General features: G+C 38.2%; 1 protein-coding gene across 1 annotated transcript in view; it reads left to right on the forward strand.

Moving 5' to 3' along the window:
• LOC124598405 (Down syndrome cell adhesion molecule-like protein Dscam2) overlaps positions 1-25,910 on the forward strand; it is a 701,156-nt gene that overhangs the window by 610,433 nt on the left and 64,813 nt on the right. Inside the window, exons 29-32 of the mRNA XM_047135998.1 lie at positions 8,295-8,480; positions 16,443-16,733; positions 16,853-16,997; positions 17,082-17,248. Coding sequence (XP_046991954.1) covers positions 8,295-8,480; positions 16,443-16,733; positions 16,853-16,997; positions 17,082-17,248 — 789 coding nt within the window. The remainder of the gene's footprint in view (positions 1-8,294; positions 8,481-16,442; positions 16,734-16,852; positions 16,998-17,081; positions 17,249-25,910) is intronic.

A 25,910-nucleotide genomic window follows, 5' to 3' on the forward strand; every position in this document is an offset into this window, starting at 1 on the left:
ACAGACAGAATATAGATAAGATACAATAATTAAATTATCTTACTAAGTAGAAACATCTACAACTGAATAAACAGCTTATTGCAGGTAATTAAAATTTTGTTTCAAGAAATTCATGTATGGAATAGAAACAGTGATTTAGTAGCAATTCCTTTAAATTAATTATCATTATTTTTGGGTATCTGCTTGTTTTTGTGTCTGTTGGGAGGTGGTTGTATATTTTAATGCCCATACATTTAACCCCATTCGCATATAATTTTGTGTTGTTGGCTATAATTTGTAACTGTGTTTTGTTTCTGGTGTCATGTGTGAGGCGGTCTGCATTTCTGTCGAGGGCGTCCAAGTGCTGTACTGTAAAACAAGCTAGTTCCAATATATAGAGGCATGGCAGTGGCAGGATTTTTAGCTGTTGAAATATTGGTTTACAGTACACATGAATAAAATGAGTCTTCACTCAATTTACCACAACACCCATGACTTTACCCAAAAAGAGTTCATGACAAATAAATTTAATTATTCTCTGCAGAAGACACAGGAATGATGATAATAATAATAATAATAATAATAATAATAGTAATATATTTAACACTAACAGAATCAAAAAATAAGAAATTTCATTACTAGATAGTTAATAGAATTGTCCCACTTCAAAACTGTAAAATGATCTACCCATTTAGTCACACGTCATGTATCTATCAAATTCTAAAGCACACTTCTATTACAAAACAGAATTATATAGTTGTGTGAACCTGCAAATATAGTGTGGCATAGATTTAAACTGAGTCATTGGATAAGACAGAACATAAGAAATCACATTATCTTACATAATACATTCCTGACAAAGGAGAAAGAAAAAAAAATAGATACTTACGGATCAATTCTATGAACTTTCAGTTCAGTGATATTGTGTAATCCAAACAACTTCTTAGATTTAGGATACACAAATCTGTACCAATCAGGATGTGGATTGTTAGGAATTTCAAAAGGTCCTATATAAATATCGAAACATTTCTTTATCTCAGATGTCAACACTTTAGATTTCTCTTTGGCTTTCATCAATACAAGATCTCCTACCTCAAACTTAGAACATCTGCCTTTACCATCATGTCTCTGCCTTCTCCTATCCCCCTACTTTATCATCATCTCCCTGACATGCTCTTCTCTCTCTTGCAGTAACAGAATTTTACATGGTGTAAACTCAGCATTCTCAGAAATAATGTTATCTGGCGTGTGGTTAAACATATTTTCAAATGGTGAAAAACCTGTTGAAGAATGTAGCAAGCTGTTCATAATATCCTCAAAATCACTGACATAATCTATCCAACTTATATGATTGTTACTACAATATGTTCTAAACAGTCTTCCAATTTCTCTCATACATCTTTCTGCAGGATTACTTGACAGATGGTACACAGAGGTTAGAATATACCTTATTTTTGTGTGATCAACAAAAGCTTTCCAAGTTTGTGATGTAAACTGAGAACCGTTGTCAGATAAAATTGTTTCAGGAATACCCACCTGATTAAAATATGTGTTTTCTAACTTAGAAATCGTTTGCTTACTGGTTGCTATCTTACTAAGAAACAATCTTTCGAACTTCGAAAATACATCAACCGCCACAAAAATATAACAAAATCCATTCTGTGACTTAGGCAAAGGTCCATCGACATGAGATCTAGGTTCTTATTGGGCAGTATGTTTTGCATTTGGCCTCTAATTGTTTGGTTACTTATTTTCACTCTTTGACATCTGTCATTATTCTTCTTGACTCTCCTTCCTACGTGATAGGAGTAGATATTTTCCTGAATCTTTTGCGCACATTTGGTTGATCCACAATGACCAAAACTCTCATGTGTATAAGTAATTAAAGTAAATTCCAGTTACCGGTAATGTGGTTTCCAATCATCTGAGTCAATCTTATGTCTTCTGAAGAAAATACCCCTGTGTACCTATAATATTTTTCTGTCATTTATCCTCCTTTCTTATCCAAGATGCTCTTAACCAGTTTCCAATTTTGATCATGATTTTGATACCTGCAGATGTCTTTGAAATTTTCAAGACCTTTGTTTCCTCTTTCACACCTCTCAAGTACATAATTTTAAACTCTTTCTTTCCTTCTCCAAAGTTGTTAGATAATTCACTCCTGAAAAGTAGCCTAGACAAAGCACCAGCAACTACATTGTCTGTGCCCTTAATGCATATGATTTCATAATTAAACTGCTGTAAAAACAAGACCCAATGAATAATTCTGTTATGGTATGGCTTACACACCCAGAGATAACATAATGCTTTGTGATCAGTATGGATGATGACTTTGTAACCTGGTAAATAATTTATAAACTTGTTGAACACCCAATGTACAGCCTAAAGTTCTTTTTCAGAAGCAGAAGCACTGTAACGTGTATCTCTTTTCATGCTTCTGTGATACTCTGCTAGCTAATGCAAGAGATCAGTGTTCAATAACACCTTCAATTTCAGCCCCCTGAAATAAATGAGGACCGAAACCATCACTACTGCCTTTTCAAAATACAAAAAGGAAGAGAAAAATCCAGTTTGAACAATATCTGACTTTGACGTACCTGTCCTTTGATTTCATTGAAAACATACTGACATTCCTGATTCCAATCTCAAACAGTATTCATCTTCAAAAGTTCACACAGGTACGAAGCATTCAAACCTTGGCTGCTACAAAATTTTCTATACATTACTGTTAACCCAAAAAATTATTTGAGCTGTTTTTTTGTCGCGAGGGGTAGGAAAATTAGCAATAGCATCAAGTTTCTCTGTATCAGGTGCAATTACTTTCACAGATATAACATGTCCTAAAAATTTTACTTCTTCCACACCAAATTTACACTTGTCTATTTTCAAAGTCATACTTCCTCCTTCCAATTTTGAAAACACATCTCTCAACAGATCCAAATGTTGTTCCCAATCTTTTCAGCGACCAAAATGTCATCAACATACTCAATTAATTTTGAACTCACTTCACTTCCCAAGACAGAATCGAGAGCTCTTACGAATTCACACGTAGATACATTTAGCCCAAATGGCATCACACAACACTGAAAACACTTAGCTCCATACAAAATGCAGTATACTTTCTAGGATTAGTTTTAAGTGGAATCTGGTGGAATCCAGAGATCAAGTCCAAACTACTCATGAATTTTACGTAATCAGATTTGGGTAATAGCTCGTCCGTGTTCTCAGGATGGTCATTCTTTCTGATAAGGAACTTATTAAGATGTCTAGAGTCCAAAACAATTCTCAATCTACCATTTCTCTTACTTACCACAACCAAAGGCTTATTTCAAGCACTCCTACTTCCCTCAATCACTCCCATGTTTCCTTTTTCTGAATTTCTTTCTCAACATCTTTCCTTTTTGAAAACGGTATATTATATGGCTTGAGAAAGAAAGGTTGTCGATCTCTAATGTAAAGAATGCACTGATAGCCTTTCACTTTCCCTGGTCTTTCACTGAATACATTTATAAACTCCAGTAACAAAATCCTAAGATGTTCCTTTTGTGGGTGATTAGCTTGTAGCTTCTGTCACTTTAGAATGTACTACACTTTCAAAATCCTGATCCTCAGTCTCATCAAAATTTATATCATCATCAAACATGTGGTACTCACCTTCATTCACAATGTTTTGCAAATAGTTACAACTTTTCCCAAAGTTTAAAACACAGAAATTAGTTTTCACGTAAGTATTATCTTTAGGTTCCAAAATAAGCAATTCTTTAGCGCTCCATCGAAAACAAACCTCAACTTCCACTATCCAATCCATACTGACAATTATATTTTCTTACAGATTAGGGATCACTAAGCATCCATGTTTAAAGGTCTTGTCTTCTATACTAAAAGTTAAAAATACCCAAGATTTTACCAATTTGCTTTGCTAACCTGTAGCTCCTTTTATCTTTACACCTACAATGGGCATTTCCACAAAATTCTTAACACACTTGATCTTGTCTCTAAATTGTTGAGATATGCCACAAATTGGGCTACCTGTATCAGTCAAACAGTTACCATCCCACTGATCAGTCTTACTTTTAATGTGAGGACACCCAAAACCTAAATCATCTTCTCTGTTGTCAGACACTTCATGCAAAAGATCACTTTCAATTTCATCAAATGCTGCATTCATACTGTCTTCACAAGGCTTTATCAACTTTACAGGTATCATAACATTAACACAATGAATAGATTCCATGGTATAACCAACATCACTTGTTACAGGAGGAACACAAAACACATTACTGTCAAAATTACACTTACTGCTTAGATCCTCTTTCATTTCATTCCACCAGTTGGGATACAAATTCTGGCTAACCACAGCTAACTTATTCCAGAATGCACATTTATCTATGTTATCATCAATCTGGTAACAAACAAAGTTCAAAACGTTTTCACCTTTATTTTGCAGGCTCCAGATACCTCACCTTTACTGTTTGGATCTTAACCTTGCATGACAGTAATGAAAAACTGTTTTGACTGGACTGGTATTCCTTGACCCTCACTTACAACATCACATACACACTTACCTTACCTGTATTGTCAGCATCATTTACAAATAACCCTGAAACTTCATTATTCTTGAACTCCACAAATACCTGATACTCATCATCATCATCCTCATCATCATCATCCTCATCATCATCATATTCCTCTAAAATTACTTCATCAACAACATCACTGACAATACAAGTCTCATCTCCATCAAAATCACTTACCTCACCTACATTCATTTGCAATAAGCCACCAGTCTCAGACTTAACAACATCAGTTACTCCACAGCCTTCATTCACATCTACGTCAAAAATACCACCTAGTTCACATCCAATACAGTCATCACCTGATTGACATACATCAATAATACATTTGTCAACCCAACAGAAGAAATCATTAGTACATATGTGGCGTAGAGCGCCATAAATATTGATATTTGTTCAGTGTATAAGTGTGCTATCTTTGAGGAGTGGGCTTTGGGAGGATGTTAGCCGCTAACGGCAGTTAGCCTCTGGACTTGTATCTGTGTAGAAGCGAAGTGCTAATAAATCTGTATCTGAGAGAATTCTAGCTGTTTACCTACAACTATATCCTATTCTCTCACATACTACATCAAAATTCTCACTAATCTCAAATTCTGCTTTATGATTAGCATTTACATCACCATAATGAAACATGGTATCCTAAAACTTTTGATCAATACACAAATGAGAAAGTTGATTTTCCTTCTGTTCAGTTTCAGGTACATGTGCCATATCCTTAACATCGTACTTATAACAATGTATTTTAAGTCCCATACATTTTGAATGTTTGGTTTTGAAATGTACGATATAGGTTTTTGCAATGTTCAGTTTCAACCCATTTAACTGGAACCAGTTTTCTAAGGTATCCAGTGAGCTTATGATGGAGCTTGGAATTTTTTCTGCATCATCATATTCGATTAAAACTGATGGGGAATTTATATTTATGGGTACATCATTTACATAGAACAGGAACAGGATTGGTCCTTCAGGCACACTTGTGATGCTGTACTCGATTTACAACAATAATTCACTGCATCTGAGGTGATAAGTTACCCTTTGTTTTTTATTGTGTACCTGTTGTGTGAGTCTTAATCCCATATTTGATTTGTAGATAAGCAAGTCATGATTCACGGAGTCAAATACTTTCATGATATCACAGAGGATTCCTGCAACTGTACTCCTCTGATCTAGCGATTTGCATATCATTTCAATAAACTTATTCACTGCATCCATCACTTCATACTCATATTAACAGTACTAAAGGACATACCTGCAATATGAAAACTGTTCCTCTGAATGAATGATATTCCATTTTAACAAGTTTCAGTTTTCATTCACAAATTTTATAAGTAAATGTGTTGTGAAGTTACTGTACCAGTTTTGTAAATAGAGGTCTGTATGAGTTTCATTAATTAACACCATTTGTCGTCAAGATAGCTTACTTTTGAAAATATGCTGCCTGAACAGGGTTGCCCTTTAACTATTGTACCATGTAATGATCATGTATCAATTGAACACAAACTTCATGAAAAAAGGGTCCTCTACCTGTACATTTTATATAAAACAGACTATTTTACAGTTAAGGCTTTGTGTATTACTTGTGTGTGAGTGACCAAGAGTGTACTAATCATGTCCAACTGAGTTGGGCTGAGGTGACTCTGTGTGTGTGTGTGTGTGTGTGTGTGTGTGTGTGTGTGTGTGTGGTTTTATTTTTCTTCTTTTTTTCACTTGTTATAATTTTAAACATCCAAAGTGAAGTTGCTCTGTAACTGTACATTATTTACCAAATTTTATATTTCCACATCTCAATCAGTCATGGAGCTTATTAAATATGGCCTCATTTTCGAGATACTTAAAGATAGGGTGCATGAATGCTGAAAATAAAATATTATGTAACATTATTTCTTGGAAGATGATGTGCAGGTAGCCGGTATTTACATCCTTCCGATATCATTTTCATTGAGCTGTGGTCTAAGGCAGAGTTTTGTGCCTAACATTTGTGACAGTCTTAGAAGCTATGGAAATACAGTTAGTTTATTTTCCACAAACTTGTTCAGTTAGATAAAACTGCCAAAATTAGATGGGGGAATTTGCATTGGAGAATCAATTATTACATCTCCCACATCCTTCCTAATTCCATCTATTGTCCACATTAGGTGGTGGTAGAACACACACATAAAAGACTGTTGTAACCGGTGAGCTTTCGGAATCAGTGGCTCCTTCGGACGGAAGGGTTGAAGGCGAAGAAAGAAGGGTGAAGGAAAAGGACTGGAGAGCTCTAGGAAAAGGGGTAGATTTCGGGAAAGTCACCCAGAACCGCAGGTTGGGAGAGACATACCGTATGGGATGAGAAGGAAAGACTGATTGTTGGGGACTGCATCAGACGAGATTTGAAAACCTCAGAGCTTAAAAGTGGAAGACAGGTTAATATGCAAGGCAGAGATTCGTAAAACATTGTGCACGAGTTAATAAGAGTGAAAAGCTAAGTCATTGTATGCAACAGAGGTAGGGAGGGGGGTGAAAATAGATGGGAAAGACAATGAAAGATGTAGAAAACTAAAACGGAGTGAAGCAAAGAGTAGTTATAGTGAAGAAATGCTGAGACAGATTAATGTAAATTAAGGCCAGGTGGGTGGTGAGAATGAAGGACATGTTGTAGTGCTAGTTCCTACCTGCAGAATTCTTAGAAACTGGTGTCTGGGGGAAGCATCCAGATGGCACATGTGGTAAAACAGGTGCCGAGGTCACAAATGTCATGTTGTAGAGCATTCTCTGCAACAGGATATTGTGAGTTGCCAGTATACACCCTCTGCCTATGCCCATTCATCCTAATTGATAATTTGGTGGTAGTCATGCTGATGTAGAAGGCCAAACAGTGTTTATATAATAGCATCCCATCAGAGGCAGGGCTACCTGTAAAAGTAGCAATGTCGTATAACATCTCTGCTGCAATTTCTGTACAGCATTTTATGTGTGCATGACTACTAGCCAGCCATCCATCAGAATGAATGGCCACAAGCAAACTGTGGCCAACAGCAGAGTGACCACCAGTGGCAGAATATACTCAGAAGCATAACATGCTCATGTTCAGTGGTTGCTTCGAATTCTCCCCCAGCCCCTCCCCCCCTCCAGCACCAACCACCAGCTTTTCTGAACTACGTAAATGAGAGTTATCCTTGAAAAACATCCTTCACTGCCGTAATTCTCCTGGCCTCAATTTCCGCTAGCCCACTGACTCCACACCCTCTACCTTCATCTCCCTTTCCTCTGTCCTGGATCCCCTCCCTTTCACCAGCTCCAGTGGCTAGCAATGCATCCCAATCCTATACATCTACTGCCTCTCATTTCCATATTCCTATTGTTGTATCCTGAGTGATGAAGACTGCTAGTGGTGGCCTCCGTTGACATGGTGTGTGGTGGTAGTTGCACCAATCTAAGGGTCATGTGCCTCAGGGTCTCAGCAGTTGGAGGAAGTAGTCGCTTATGGCTGCCTCTTGTGGTAAACTGCATAATCATTACTGCCAACTTTGTATAGTGGAACAATGCCCCCTGCATAAAAGATTTGTCCAAAAGCATTTGGTTTGTGTCCATGCCAAGAATTCAATGACAATGTTAGATACATTATTTAAAATTGATGATCCTTTTAGTAAATTCTTAAGTCTGTCTGAGGAAGTATACTCTGTCATTACTTGGTGTTTACTGTCTGCTTTTAATAGAATTGGTAGATGTGTCGTAAAACTAAATGTCACTGCATGCTTCCAGGCTATGTGCTGAACTACAAACATGAGCATGGAAGTTGGGAAGAAGTACTCTTGGAAGCTGAAAGGACCTCTCACATTCTGAAAAACTTGCGTTGTGGTGGCACATACCAGGCTTACATCACAGCACATAATAATGTGGGAAGTAGTCATCCAAGTCCTACAGTCACTGTTATAACCAAAGGCACCAGTAAGTTGTTCATGGTACCATTCATTTTACTGTTTAGTGAATAATTCTTTGTGAATTGTCTGATTTACCATCATTTAGTCAAACAAATTTTATAAGATATAACTAATAAAACTTTGGTTACATTTGTTGTAAGATAATTACTTCAGACAGATTTTCATAACTTTTTTTGTACAAAATACATTTCAGAATTTTATACCTCTTAGACCAGATGGTAGCTATCATTCCCTGAGCTTTATCTGTACTCCTTGAGAGTGCTTGTTTCTCAGGTCAGTCAGAGTGGTCTTGAAAGTCCACCCTGAAAGACAAACATACTGTGTGTGGAGGGAATCTGCCAGTGATGTAGAATAGTTCAATGTGTCTTTCTTGTGAGACCAAATACCTGTGTTGGGACCTTACCAGATCTGTTAGCTGTTAAAGAAACTGTTTGCTTCTGGCCTCATACATGGTCCAGAATTATATAGGACTTGTTGTCTGTGCTGTTTACTTTGTTCTGTCTGCAACATTTTTACATTTTTTCCTTTTTTTTGTTCATGTTTACACCCAGCCATGATAGTGATATGTCATACTTCACAGTTTCATGTTGTTATCCACCATATCCCAGAATTTGCTAACTGGATGCTTTTGCCTATATTTTGTACTGAACAGAGTTAGCAGATTTTTAAGTGTGGCAGTTTTGTACTCCGTCTATGAGGGTAATCCCAAAAGTAAGGTCTCCTTTTTTTTATAAGTACATAGACCTGTTTACTTCTACAATGGTTTACATCAGTTTACAGCTTGAACATTTAGCTATTTTTCCACATAATCACCATCTCTGTTGATACGTTTTTGTAGACACTGTGGCAGTTTTTGTATGCCCATGTTATACCAGCTCGCCGCCATGCTGTTCAACAAGTTATGAACCTCTTCTTTCACCTCGTTGTCGGAGCTGAATCACTGGGACCACAATTAAGGCTGACAGGTACTGTGAGACTCTGAAAAAACTCAAACGGACAATTCAGAACCAGATAAGAGGAATATTGAGAAAGGGCGTACACATTCTCCATGACAACGCTCGCCCACACATTGCTCGGCAAACCGTTGCTCTCCTGCAACAGTTTCAGTGGAACATAACCACCCACCCACTCTATAGGCCTGACTTGGTGCCCAGTGACTATCACCTGTTCCCTAGATTAAAAGAACATTTGGCCAGAAAGCAATTCAGCTCCGACGACAAGGTGAAAGAAGAGGTTCATAACTTTCTGAATAGCATGGCGGTGAGCTGGTATGACATGGGCATACAAAAACTGCCACAGCGCCTACAAAAATGCATCAACAGGAATGGTGATTATGTCGAAAAATAGCTAAATGTTGAAGCTGTAAAATGATGTAAATCATTGTAGAAATAAACAGATCTATGTACTTATAAAAAAGTAGGAGCTTACTTTTGGGATTACCCTCATATTAATAATGTTAGCAATGTAGGAAAAGATAGTTTGCTACTTACCGTACAGAAGACATGATAGGTTGCAGACAGGCACAATTACAAGACACTTACATAAACCTTTTGGCCACAGCCTTCATCCGTAAAGAGAGGCACATACTATTCACACACATAAGCAGGTTCACCTCAGGCACGCATGACTGCCAACTTCAGCATCTCAGGCATAACTTAAGTTACGCAGTGGTGGAAACCACATGCTCATCCATGTGCTAACTATCCAATACAAGGCTATACCAGTCCAGGTAAGAAGCAGTGATGGTCATAATTCACTTTTTGAGGCAAGTCAGATAATAGCAACTGAGAGTGGATCTGCTGCTAGTCGACCTCATATTTGCCTGCTACAGAAGTTCCTGTGACTGGTCTGTGATATTGTCAGATTTCCCACAGCAGGCACTCTTGCCAGACAAGGGCAGTGCATTATCTAAGGTTTCCAAAAAATATTCCACTTCTGAGTTCTTGCTATCGCCTTCATTTATAGGAGCATGACAGTAATCAGCATTTAATTTTTTTTCCATACTGCATGTTAGAAGGGACTGTCATTCTGATGGATAATAAAAATTTGTAGTAGAGTCCATCACATTACAGTTGATGGGAAATGCCATTCCTAGACATGGAATACCTCAGTTGTAACTATTTCCTACTCTTCCTTAAAAGCTGGGATAGTTCTAGAATTCCATAGTGTTGTTATCTGTGAACTGTGTTTGCTTTAATACCAAAATAGAAATTGTTGTCTTAGTTTTCCAGTTTCTAAGACAGAATTCATGTTCAATGTTCGAATATCATTAATATTATATGTAAAATTTGGATCAATAGTGCAGTGAAATAGTTAATGCAGACAGTTAATTAGTGAAATTTTGGGTTCGATTATTGCAGTTTCTTTACTCTTTAAAAAGTATCTCTGAAATTCACTGGTGACCATAATTTTGTCTTGCTATAATTTGTAAGTACAGTTTAGTGTGACCTGTTACCTAGCAGAAATACTTTACAATCTGCCTTATTTTGGGTAGTGACTATGGTACATTTTGGGGAAGAATATATACCTTCAGTCTGATTGCCTAAACAAATCTATAGTAACATGATAACAATGAACTTTTTGTAAAATAACAGATCAAGTGACATATAATCTTGTGTATGAGCGAGTATTATTATCCGTGTTAAGAAACTTATCACTTAAGTCCAATCTAATACAAAATAGTCTTGTGTTATTCAACTAACTGTTCAATCCCATTATTGATGATTCCTACTTAAACCCTCTTGATATTTCCAGCTAGTGGTTCCGTCTTATGATTCAGTGCTTTTACCATTAACAGTTTTGAATCACAAGCCAAATTAGGATAAAAAAATACAAGGTGACAAATTCAAAAGGTAGCTAGGCCCAACCATAAATAATCTTGTTGTTTGTGTAGAGTCACAAGAGATATATCACAATCAACAATCTTATATAAAAACAAAGATGAGGTGACTTACCGAACGAAAGCGGTGGCAGGTCGATAGACACACAAACAAACACAAACATACACACAAAATTCAAGCTTTCGCAACAAACTGTTGCCTCATCAGGAAAGAGGGAAGGAGAGGGGAAGACGAAAGGAAGTGGGTTTTAAGGGAGAGGGTAAGGAGTCATTCCAATCCCGGGAGCGGAAAGACTTACCTTAGGGGGAAAAAAGGACAGGTATACACTCGCACTCACGCACATATCCATCCACACATACAGACATATTTAAAAGACAAAGAGTTTGGGCAGAGATGTCAGTCGAGGCAGAAGTGTAGAGGCAAAGAAGTTGTTGAAAGACAGGTGAGGTATGAGTGGCGGCAACTTGAAATTAGCGGAGATTGAGGCCTGGCGGATGACGAGAAGAGAGGATATACTGAAAGGCAAGTTCCCATCTCCGGAGTTCGGATAGGTTGGTGTTGGTGGGAAGTATCCAGATAACCCGGACAGTGTAACACTGTGCCAAGATGTGCTGGCTGTGCACCAAGGCATGTTTAGCCACAGGGTGATCCTCATTACCAACAAACACTGTCTGCCTGTGTCCATTCATGCGAATGGACAGTTTGTTGCTGGTCATTCCCACATAGAATGCATCACAGTGTAGGCAGGTCAGTTGGTAAATCACGTGGGTGCTTTCACACGTGGCTCTGCCTTTGATCGTGTACACCTTCCGGGTTACAGGACTGGAGTAGGTGGTGGTGGGAGGGTGCATGGGACAGGTTTTGCATCGGGGGCGGTTACAAGGACACCCCGCACCCCTACCTTCTACCTTCTTCCTAAAATCCACAAACCCAATCATCCCGGCTGCCCCATTGTAGCTGGTTACCAAGCCCCCACAGAACGTATCTCTGCCTACGTAGATCAAACCTTCAACCCATTACATGCAGTCTCCCATCCTTCATCAAAGACACCAACCACTTCCTTGAACGCCTGGAATCCTTACCCAATCTGTTACCCCCGGAAACCATCCTTGTAACCATTGATGCCACGTCCTTATACACAAATATTCCGCACGTCCAGGGCCTCGCTGCGATGGAGCATTTCCTTTCACGCCGATCACCTGCCACCCTACCTAAAACCTCCTTCCTCATTACCTTAGCCAGCTTCATCCTGACCCACAGCTTCTTCGCTTTTGAAGCCCAGACATACCAACAATTAAAGGGAACAGCCATGGGTACCAGGATGGCCCCTTCGTACGCCAACCTATTCATGGGTCGCTTAGAGGAAGCCTTCTTGGTTACCCAAGTCTGCCAACCCAAAGTTTGGTACAGATTTATTGATGACATCTTCATGATCTGGACTCACAGTGAAGAAGAACTCCAGAATTTCCTCTCCAACCTCAACTCCTTTGGTTCCATCAGATTCACCTGGTCCTACTCCAAATCCCATGCCACTTTCCTTGACGTTGACCTCCACCTGTCCAATGGCCAACTTCACACGTCCGTCCACATCAAACCCACCAACAAGCAACAGTACCTCCATTATGACAGCTGCCACCCATTCCACATCAAACGGTCCCTTCCCTACAGCCTAGGTCTTTGTGGCAAACGAATCTAATCCAGTCCGGAATCCCTGAATCATTACACCAACAACCTGACAACAGCTTTCGCATCCCACAACTACCCTCCCGACCTGTGACAGAAGCAAATAACCAGAGCCATTTCCTCATCCCCTCAAACCCAGAATCCCCCACAGAAGAACCACAAAAGTGCCCCACTTGTGACAGGATACTTTCCCGGACTGGACCAGACTCTGAATGTGGCTCTCCAGCAGGGATACGACTTCCTCAAATCCTGCCCTGAAATGAGATCCATCCTTCATGAAATCCTCCCCACTCCACCAAGAGTGTCTTTCCGCCGCCCACCTAACCTTCGTAACCTGTTAGTTCATCCCTATGAAATCCCCAAACCACCTTCCCTACCCTCTGGCTCCTATCCTTGTAACCGCCCCCGATGCAAAACCTGTCCCATGCACCCTCCCACCACCACCTACTCCAGTCCTGTAACCCGGAAGGTGTACACGATCAAAGGCAGAGCCACGTGTGAAAGCACCCACGTGATTTACCAACTGACCTGCCTACACTGTGATGCATTCTATGTGGGAATGACCAGCAACAAACTGTCCATTCGCATGAATGGACACAGGCAGACAGTGTTTGTTGGTAATGAGGATCACCCTGTGGCTAAACATGCCTTGGTGCACAGCCAGCACATCTTGGCATAGTGTTACACCGTCCGGGTTATCTGGATACTTCCCACCAACACCAACCTATCCGAACTCCGGAGATGGGAACTTGCCTTTCAGTATATCCTCTCTTCTCGTCATCCGCCAGGCCTCAATCTCCGCTAATTTCAAGTTGCCGCCACTCATACCTCACCTGTCTTTCAACAACTTCTTTGCCTCTACACTTCTGCCTCGACTGACATCTCTGCCCAAACTCTTTGTCTTTTAAATATGTCTGCTTGTGTCTGTATGTGTGGATGGATATGTGCGTGAGTGCGAGTGTATACCTGTCCTTTTTTCCCCCTAAGGTAAGTCTTTCCGCTTCCGGGATTGGAATGACTCCTTACCCTCTCCCTTAAAACCCACTTCCTTTCGTCTTCCCCTCTCCTTCCCTCTTTCCTGATGAGGCAACAGTTTGTTGCGAAAGCTTGAATTTTGTGTGTATGTTTGTGTTTGTTTGTGTGTCTATCGACCTGCCAGCGCTTTCGTTCGGTAAGTCACCTCATCTTTGTTTTTATATATAATTTTTCCCACGTGGAATGTTTCCCTCTATTATATTGATACAATCAACAATCTGATATTTATAAAATTTCAAGAGAGTGGTGAACTCTGTGTAAAGTGCTTCGACTGCAGCAGGGGTTGAGAACCACGCTTTGACATACACACTGAGAGGGAAGGTACAAATTGCTTCCTTTTTGAGGTGATCACTCAAATTTAGCACAGAACACAAATTTTTTCTACTAATAAATGGCTTTTGTCAGCCAACTTGTGCAATGGATAGCCCCTGGAACAAATAAATATATTTGAGAGTCATCACTGCTTGACTTCCTCCTCTCCTTTTTCACTTGTGGTGATGGATGTTTTGAGACAGTATTTTCATTTGATATTCCTGACACTATCTCAAAATCAAGTAACTCCAATTCACCATTAGTGGCATCAAGCCAGCAATGTGGCAATTCAGTCAGAGAAAATGGTAAGAAAGCTTTGAATGAATGTAAGTCAGACAACTGAAATACAAGTAAAATTAACAACATTTAATGAGTTGAGAGTTTTCTCTTCTTTTACTTTCAAGTGTATTCATTTATAACAGTCATGTGATAAATGCATAAATAATTGATTTAGTGAATTGATGAATTTCATGTTCGCTTTGCTCTCACCACTTCCAACTGTCTATGCTTTCTTAGAGGCTCCTCTGTCTTTCTCAAGTATCTGTTAGTCAATTCTATACACCACGGCTGTCCTTTAGATTGTTATTGATCAAAAATGTCATCAAAATTTTAGCAAAATTTGTTTCTTTTGGCTTATTATTGTCCAATGACCTTCCACTTTGTTTTTGTAGTTGCCAACACTGTTCACATGAAACTTCTAATTTTGGTACAAAGTTTCTCAGCTTCTGTCAGAATTTATGCCAATTTGCAATAAATCATCAGTTCCTGTACAGATAGTATGCAACTTTGATGCACAGTTAATTTACAGAACCGCAGATTGTAGGTGAAAACCTTTAATGTTTTTTTGACGGATGACAGTTTGCTTTCAGTTATTACATGGGAGTAATACTAGAGTAAATACATTTTCTTCCATAAACAAACTGACAAATGAAGACATTGTCCTTGCTACAACTGTTGCCTTCCCTCAAAAGTGGAAGACTGCTGGGGTGGTCAGTGTTGGGTCTTAAAATGAATGGTTCTGCTCAGTGTGCTCTCTCTCTTTCTCTCTCTCTACCTGTCTGCGGTCATTCACATGTCACATCACACAACCTATGCAATGTGTGACATGAGAATGCATTCCATTAAGGAGACTAAAGTAAACAAAACTGCCTGTATTTGTTATTAGATGAATTTGTCATGCAGAAATAATATTTTGCAACATTGATAGTTTAATCGTTAGGAATTTTCCAGTTTTAAAGAGACAGGAGCAACTGTTACCTTTGTCCTACTGAGCCCAAATTCCACAGCTCATATTTTTTTACTGAAGGGTAGACAAAGAAAAATTGTAAAAAATTAAAAAGTACCAGATAAAAGCCACCCTACTGCATAGCTTGCAAACACACCCTTAAAGATCTTATAATTCTTGTACTCAATGTGAAGTACATTTACTACATAATGGTATTTACTGCTTATCAAATAATGAGTTTTAGCTGAACTGTATTTTTCACAATTACAGTACAAGACAAAAAAATCTTTGTCTTGGATTCAGAGTTGAGTTATGCACTCTGATGCAAATTTTTTCCAACAACATTCCATGCCATATAAAACAAGAAATTACAAATTCCTTCCAATTAAAAGGAAAAGACCTCAGTAACTACTCTTTCTACAACTTACCTGATTATCTAAAATCTGGGACTGAAAAATGACTGTTAAGTACATGACAAATAAAAATGTTCATTGTAAAGATGTGTGACACACAGTAGTGTGTTGTAAATATGCCTCTGGCTTGTCTTTCTTGGAAAAATATCAATGAATTCATGCAAATAGAAGCTTCCAACATGAAATAAACAGAAGATATTTAATACAACTTATGAAGCAACAGCTATTATTCAAATATCAACTTTCCGCCTAATTTACTAGGTTAAATGTAAGTAGTGTAACTGCAAATAGTGTTAAGCAGCATAGTCAGATTTTATTGTGCTGAGGTCTCTTAACAACCAAGAAAAATTTAATTCATTCTAATTTCTGTTAATAATTTTATGAAAAGGATGATATTTCTATTATATTATGAGCAACCAAATAATGCAGAGCTAATAAAAATCATTGAAACTTCTTTACAGGACCAAAGATCCCAAACTACAAAAGCATGGTCACATCAAATGCTACTTCTCTCTCCTTACATCTGCAAACGTGGCCAGATGGTGGATGCCCAATTTTGTACTTCGTTGTTGAATATCGAATTTTGAAAAGCAATGCCAAATGGATTTTGATCAACAATAGTGCACCTTCAAGAAACTTCTTAATAAGAGATCTTCAGCCAGCCACTTGGTATGAGCTCCGAATTACAGCTCACAATAGTGCTGGGTCAACAACAGCGCATTTCACAAGTGCCACAACAACAGTTTTGGGAGGTAAGTGACACATCTTTCATTTAACCTCAGGCATTGCACTTTTTTATATGATCTAGGATATAAATTTTACAGTGTATCTTCATGAAAATATAAACTAGCATTTCTGATCACTTTAATAGCAACAGTTGCTCCAGTGAGTGAGAGACAAAATCTGAAAAATACCTTACACTTCTATGAGGATGTTTATTTAATGGTACCTATTGTCTGCTCAAGTATCCTCATGCTGTCTGCAGGGATATTTTTCTATGTGGCCATACACAGAAAGTAAGTTACTGGATGTATTGTTAATCAGCAGATACATTCTCCATGTTTCTGTAAAGGCAGAGCTTTCTCATTTCTTCTTTCCAGACACTGTCTGCAAAGTGCAGAACGGAAAAATAGCCTAGGTGTACCTGAGAGCTTAAGCATTAGCAAGGAAGCTGCTGAAATGGACAATAAGAAGAATTTTCAACAAATATATTCATCATCACCAACCAAATCTGATGGGCACCACAAAGCCACAGAAAAATCTTCTGGTAAGTTTGTGGATCAAATTCTTGAGATTGCACTTTGGCTTTCTCATAATATTTCATCAACTTCCATAGGTGCCTTACTCATGTGAGTCAAGAAGATTGGTTGCTTACTGTTTGGACTCCTAAAAAAGACAGTGAACGGAGAGGCCACATGCCACAAGTACAGTCTATCTAGCTCATAGCTTGACTGGAGTTGAAACAGTAAGCAACACAGATCTCTGCTCGACTCAGTGCTGAGAATGGTAACTAAGAAATCTGTTAAAATATTGTGAGAAAAATTATATCACCTACTTGTCTACAGATCTGGGGTTAAAATACAGGATGTTACAAAACAATACTGGCAAACATTGAGTGGCATAACTAGAGGAGATGAACATATGTTGGAAAATGCCACCCAACAATGCTACAGAGCATCAAATTTATTGGGACTAATGTCAGTCTCTAGGACACCCCTTCGGCAGTAAGTGAGAGATTTTACAGTGCTACTGCACTGAATGGTTGATAAAGTGTTGCTCCTATAAGCAGGGACATATTTGATGACACTTAATGTTCTGAATGACATCAGGGCCATAACAAGAAATTTTGCTTGCAGTGAATCAGTGTATACGAGGTGCATTCAAGTTCTAAGGCCTCCGATTTTTTTTCTCTGGACTGGAAAGAGATAGAAACATGCGCATTGTTTTAAATTGAGGCCGCATTCATTGTCAATACGTCCCAGAGATGGCAGCACCGTACGGCAGATGGAATTTTACCGCCAGCGGCGAGAATGAGAACTGTTTTAAATACTTAAAATGGTGACGTTTTCCTTACTTGAACCGCGTGCAATCATTCGTTTTCTGAATTTGCGTGGTGTGAAACCAATTGAAATTCATCGACAGTTGAAGGAGACATGTGGTGATGGAGTTATGGATGTGTCGAAAGTGCGTTCGTGGGTGCGACAGTTTAATGAAGGCAGAACATCGTGTGACAACAAACCGAAACAACCTCGGACTCACACAAGCCGGTCTGACGACATGATCGAGAAAGTGGAGAGATGCTGCATGACGACCTGAAAATGCGAAAACTGTCATCCAGGTGGGTGGCACGAATGCTGACGGACGACCACATGACTGCCCGTGTGGCATGTTGCCAACAATGTTGACACGCAACGACAGCATGAATGGGACTTTCTTTTCGTCGGTTGTGACAATGGATGAGACGTGGATGCCATTTTTCAATCCAGAAACAAAGCGCCAGTCAGCTCAATGGAAGCACACAGATTCACCGCCACCAAAAAAATTTCGGGTAACCGCCAGTGCTGAAAAAATGATGGTGTCCATGTTCTGGGACAGTGAGGGCATAATCCTTACCCATTGCGTTCCAAAGGACACTACGGTAACAAGTGCATCCTAAGAAAATGTTTTGAAGAACAAATTCCTTCCTGCACTGCAACAAAAACGTCCGGGAAGGGCTGAGTGTGTGCTGTTTCACCAAGACAACGCACCCGCACATCGAGCTAACGTTACGCAACAGTTTCTTCATTATAACAACTTTGAAGTGATTCCTCATGCTCCCTACTCACCTGACCTGGCTCCTAGTGAATTTTGGCTTTTTCCAACAATGAAAGACACTCTCCGTGGCCGCACATTCACCAGCTGTGCTGCTATTGCCTCAGCAATTTTCCAGTGGTCAAAACAGACTCCTAAAGAAGCCTTCGCCACTGCCATGGAATCATGGCATCAGCGTTGTGAAAAATGTGTACGTCTGCAGGGCGATTACGTTGAGAAGTAATGCCAGTTTCATCGATTTTGGGTGAGTAGTTAATTAGAAAAAAAAATCGGAGGCCTTAGAACTTGAATGGACCTCGTAAAACTCCTGTTTGCTGCCAAAGTGATAGACTTGCAGTAGATATTGGCCCCTATAGTTTTAGTACTCTGTGGAATCATTGGATTGTTTTTCCAGACATGGATTCCTATTCAGTATTTATTCCTTGAGGCACTCTCTACAACCCCATAAAATTTGTCAGTATCATTTTGTTACACCCTTTATGTACATTTTATGCACACAGTTCCACATTAATACTCACAATAACAATAATTTCATACCACTTAAATATGATAACGGGTATGTATTAGAGTATCATATAATATTCATTTACATGGCAGTGACCACAAATGTTATCATTAATTATGATACTCTGTTGGCCTTCTTTACAAACAGTAAAAAGGTCACAGTGCAAGGTGAGCCTCTTCCATCAGTGTTCCAGATACTCACAAACACTATAGAAGCAATTTTCCAGTAGAAACTTCTTTATTTCAGATGTGAGACTGCTTATTTGTCTTTTAACTCTTGTGAGAAGTTGCTATGCATCATTAGTTCTGCAAAATTAAGGTGTCGGAGCCCAACAGTTCTGTTTTCTGACCAGGAGGAGTGTTGTTTTGCTTGAGTTATTTTCTTCTTTTTATTTTGGCCACCTAAGGACTACATCAATTTGGAACAATTTCTTCTCTTCTAGTCTTTATCCTTACACAATGTTCTTTCAGTCTCATACTTTGCAACCTGCTTCACTTTTCTTTTCTTGACTTTTTTTCATAGTGCTAATTCTGTTCTGATAACTATGGCAGCCTCAATTTTTTATTTGAAAGTGCGTTGTTATAAATATCTGTTTACTGTATTTGAGTTTTTCTCAGATATATTTGAACCACTTGGCTCCAGTGTACTTTGATTTTCCACACACAAGAGACTTCAATTTGTGATGTGTCATCTTCTACTGGCCCATTTAATGATGTGTCCAAATAACATAATTCTCTTGTTCCTGATAGTGTCTGGAGTCCTCTTGATCTGGATGTGCAGTTCTTGGTTTGCTTATTTTCTGTATTGACTGTCTCTTGTTCTTTGAGTTCCCACTATCCCCCTTAGAACCCTTCAGTCCTCAAGTTCTAACTTCCTAAATAATTCTATTCTTGCAAATTTCAGACTTACTGCTAGATATAAAGTCTTAATTTGCACTGATCGAAAGTTCTTTATTGTAGGTGTTCATAGTGAACTTGTACGCTAATTCCATCTTGTTTATTCAGGCTCCCATAGCTATGTTTTATGGTAGATGAGTTTCTACTCATTCTCCTTGGTATTTAAATCTCCTGGTCATGTTATGATGATGGTGGTCAGTGTTTGCTTTTAGATGTCCATTATATAGCCCTCTGAATACACATTACATTGCAAGATATGTATGCCTGGAAGAATAGGAAAGCTCAACTACTTAAACAGTGGTTTTCACGGACTCCCATTTTTTGTTGTGATGTTTTTTAAGTATAAAACTTGATTTCCAACTGCACCAGTAGTATTTTCCATAATTTATGACTGAATGGAAGGATACAAGTTACGCATTTTTTTAATACTATTCACTGCAGATATAGGTTAAAATCCTGAGGACAAAGCAAAAAGTTGTAATAATGTTGGAACACATTTATAAAGGGTAGTCAAATTAAAACAAGTCAGGTGGGAAAAAGTAAATCAACCATTTATTATTTCAAAAATAATCACCATAACTGTTAATACATCTGTCCTGCTGTGAGACAATGTGGTCAATGCGGAAATTGCATGGGGGGAGCTCACATGTTGCCAAGGTTATTTCGACTATGCTGCAGAAGTTTCATGAGAAGCCCTTACACATCCACCACACAGTCTCAATCTCTCTCAAAGCAATTACCATGTTTGTTGAGCCCTGAAGAAAGACATTCATTGGATGAAGAGGTATATGTCGAGCAACATTCATAAGCAACCGGAAACATTTTTCCATGAAGGCACTGACAACCTTGTCTCACAGTGGGATAAATGTATCAACAGTTGTGGCAATTACTTTTGAAATAATAAACAATTTACTTACTTTTTTCCATCTGTCTCATATTTGTTTGACTGATCCTTATAAATTTCATCAACTTTTTTTCCCCTCCATTGTTTGATTAAGCCAATACAGCATATATGAAGACCGAAGAATGGTTTACTGCCAAGTGGAGATCCAGTTACACCAGATTTATAGGATCTCCACTTGGCAATATGTCAGTATATCTTTCCAAGAAGCCAGCATTCATGTCAATATGCTGCAGCATATCCTTAGCAAACTGTTGTCAGCACATTTGTAATTAAATGTTGCAGAATTTGCAGTTTCTAAGCTTGCAAATGAAGCTGGTGGTGTTCTACATGATGTTATGTTATGTTATGTTATGTGGTTTATTCATTTCATTACATACAATTTTCAAATCATTTGATTTGATGTACAGGAGACATGTCAAGGTTTACAAAAGAAACTTTTTTCACTTTTTTTAAGAGAAATACAAAAGTTTACATTATATTTTACATTTCTAAGTTACAGCTACACATGTACATAAAATAATAAATGTATTACAATCCCTGTGTTCAGATTGTGAAGCTGTTCTCAATGAATTCATCGACAGAATAATAACACTTTTCCACCAGGAGAGAAAAGAGCAATCTTTTCAGTGAACCAATCTCCATTTTAAATATATTACTGCCTTTTATTTTACTGAAAATTTTTAACCCCATATACTCTGGCGTTTGGGCATAAAGTTTTAAACGATGTGTTGGAAGTTTGAAGTTATCTCTGTGGCGAGTGCTGTAGTTGTCGCCAAAATGGAAATTGTCTAGTGTATGTTGATTTCTATATAGGAACACCACCATCTCATATACGTAAAGTGAGGGGATAGATAGTACTTTTAAATTTTTTAACAGTGGTCGACAGGATTCTCGTTTTTTTGCAACACACATGTTTCTAATTACTTTCTTTTGTAATACTAGGCAGTTTTACTCATGGTACATTAAGTTGCCTAATGCCTGCTGACTTGAATTACATGGGCTTCTTGGAAACACTTGTCTGGTGTTCTCAACTACCTCCTCCAAAACACTGCAACATGCACTGCCTGAATGTTTCAGAACACTTCCAGTTGCCAGTAACTCATGATACCATTCCTTAATTGCTTTCATGTAAGGTGAATCACATCCGTGCAACCTACAATAATTTCTGTGCACAGTGATCGGCAATTTTGTCTCTGCAAATCACTCTACTGGCTGCTGTGGGGCTGCCATTTTCAATTCATGTAATCATGCTGCACTGTGGCAACAACAGTTTGCATGTCTAACTTGGGGCTACCAATTCTTTGAGATGCTGCAGCATATGGTGCAGTTTCATTATCATATGTACTATAGTTCTTTTCTTTTTATTTTTTTCATGGGCCTTTGAAATGTGGGAGGTTTGAAAAGGACACCCTGTACTTTGTTATTTGGTGTGCACCACCAAGTAATGGGCTGTTTTCAGGTGAGAGTATCAAAGACCCTACTTTAGTCTATAAAGACTAAAGATTTTTTTTCCCTGGGTGTCTTAGTGTTTCTTGAGTTTGCTCTATTAAGCAATTCACTGCATAAAGGGTTCTTCTTCCCTTTCTGAAACCAAACTGGTTTTCTAGAATTTGGGCATCTACTTCAGTGTTAACCCTGCTGGTTAAGATTTCCAAGAAAAATTTGAAAGATGTTTTTCAAGGGCTACACCTATGTATGAGCCCATTCATCATTGATGTTTTCCATTGTGGTATTTTCCCTGTGCTCCTGTAATTGTTGAATAGTTCCATCCAGCAGTCTTCCATCATGAGATAGGATTCTTTGAGGTGTTCTGTATATTTGCTGTCTGGCCCTGAAACCATTTTAATTTTTTGCCTTTATCAGTAAGGATATTTCTTACCTTGTTATGGGGATGTGACATTCTATTGTTTCCATTGTGTTGTATTCACAGGCTGTCTACTTGTGTTGTCATGAAATTGGTTTCCCCAAGGGTGCATGGAAATTCCTTTGACTCATGGTGGTTTTGGGTTTCTGATTACTATGAACAGATTCTTTGAGCATATTCTGCTCACACTTTATTAGTGTTTTGTATAATCTTCTGTGTCTGTCCTGTAGTGACAGTGTAGTGTAGTGTGGTAGTGATTTCTGATTTCCTAGCTTTTATGTTTATACTTTTCAAGATAAGTAGGAGCATGATTTGCATAAGGGTTTTATTTACAGTTTTTTTTTTTTTTTTTTTTTTAAATTAGTCATGTAGTTTGAGTTTCAATCAAATGGATACAGTTGAATAATGTACCATAATTTTTAACAGAACAACGACTAGCTGATCAAATCCATGTAATAATAAAAAATAACAGGATACCTCAGTCAGAATTAGAAAACATCAAACAACAAGTACAACAAATACTGGAACAAAATAATGTGCAATCAGAAGAAGAAGAAAATACAGTAATGGACTCAAACATCCCAAAGCAAACAAACAAAGAACACGCATCAATTAAACAATCAGATGAAAATGAAATCTTAAGACAGCCACCAGAACAAGCACAAGTAGAACATGAAGTGACACACATGTTAGATATAGAAGAAAAATTTCAGCTGACATATATAGAATACAATGACACAAATATAGACATTAGACCATTCTTGCATAGACCCCCAAATAACCCACAAGTCGAAACAACAATAACAACTATCAACACAATAATACACAACAAAATAAATGAAAATACAACTATGGAAGAGTTACAACTACTGGTTTATACAGGAGCACTCACTACACTAAATATACACACTAGGCAGAGATCAGAACCAACCAACACACAGAAGAAACCCACAAAACCAGCATGGCAGCACAGGCTACAGATCAGAATAGAAAAACTGAGGAAAGACATCGGACAGCTAACACAATTTATAAGAAATGAAATATCAGACAAAAAACGAAAAAGGTTAGGTAAAATCTCACAACAAGAAGCGATAGAGCAATTAGATGAAAAGAAGCAGAAATTACAAGCATTGGCCAAACGACTTAGAAGATACAAAAAAAGTGAAAATAGAAGGAAACAAAATCAAACATTCAACACAAACCAAAAGAAATTTTACCAGACAATAGATAACACACACATTAAAATAGACAATCCACCAAACATAACAGGCATGGAACACTTCTGGAGCAATATATGGTCAAACCCGGTACAACATAACAGACATGCATGGTGGATACAAGCAGAAACAGACACATACAAGATGATCCCACAAATGCCTGAAGTGATAATTTTGCAACATGAAGTCGCCCGAGCAATTAATTCTACGCACAATTGGAAAGGCCCTGGAAAAGATAAAATAGCAAATTTCTGGCTAAAGACGTTCACCTCAACACATTCACATCTAACTAAATTATTTAACAATATAATGGAAGGAAACATTCCACGTGGGAAAAATTATATATAAAAACAAAGATGAGGTGACTTACCGAACAAAAGCGCTGGCAGGTCGATAGACACACAAACAAACACAAACACACACACAAAATTCAAGCTTTCGCAACAAACTGTTGCCTCATCAGGAAAGAGGAAAGGAGAGGGGAAGACGAAAGGAAGTGGGTTTTAAGGGAGAGGGTAAGGAGTCATTCCAATCCCGGGAGCGGAAAGACTTACCTTAGGGGAAAAAAAGGACAGGTATACACTCGCACACACGCACATATCCATCCACACATATGGATGGATATGTGCGTGTGTGCGAGTGTATACCTGTCCTTTTTTCCCCCTAAGGTAAGTCTTTCCGCTCCCGGGATTGGAATGACTCCTTACCCTCTCCCTTAAAACCCACTTCCTTTCGTCTTCCCCTCTCCTTTCCTCTTTCCTGATGAGGCAACAGTTTGTTGCAAAAGCTTGAATTTTGTGTGTGTGTTTGTGTTTGTTTGTGTGTCTATCGACCTGCCAGCGCTTTTGTTCGGTAAGTCACCTCATCTTTGTTTTTATATATAAATTATTTAACAGTTACATTGCAGACCCATACACAGTCCCTGATACACTTACACAAGGAATAACTTATATGAAACCTAAAGATCAAGCAGACGCAGCAAACCCAGCAAAATATCACCCCGTAACATGCCTACCAACAATATACAAAATATTAACTTCAGTCATTACACAGAAATTAATGACACATACAACACAGAACAAAATTATAAATGAAGAACAAAAAGGCTGCTGCAAAGGAGCATGAGGATGTAAAGAGCAACTGATAATAGATGCAGAGGTGACATATCAAGCTAAAACTAAACAAAGGTCGCTACACTACGCATACATCGATTACCAAAAATCTTTTGATAGTGTACCCCACTTATGGTTACTACAGATATTGGAAATATACAAAGTAGATCCTAAATTGATACAGTTCCTAAACATAGCAATAAAAAATTGGAAAACAACACTTAATATCCAAACAAATTCAAATAATATCACATCACAGCCAACAAAGATTAAGTGTGGAATATGCCAAGAAGACTCATTAAGTCCTTTCTGGTTCTGCCTTGCTCTGAACCCACTATCCAACATGCTAAATAATACAAATTATGGATATAATATTACTGGAACATACCAACACAAAATCACACATTTGCTATACATGCATGATCTAAAACTACTGGCAGCAATGAATCAACAACTCAACCAATTACTAAAGATAACAGAAGTATTCAACAATGATATAAATATGGCTTTTGGAACAGAGAAATGTAAGAAAAATAGCATAGTCAAGGAAAAACACACTAAACAATAAGATTACATATTGGATAACCACAGCGACTGCATAGAAGCGATGGAAAAAACAG

Source organism: Schistocerca americana, chromosome 1, assembly GCF_021461395.2.
Source record: "Schistocerca americana isolate TAMUIC-IGC-003095 chromosome 1, iqSchAmer2.1, whole genome shotgun sequence".
Classification (NCBI taxonomy): domain Eukaryota; kingdom Metazoa; phylum Arthropoda; class Insecta; order Orthoptera; family Acrididae; genus Schistocerca; species Schistocerca americana.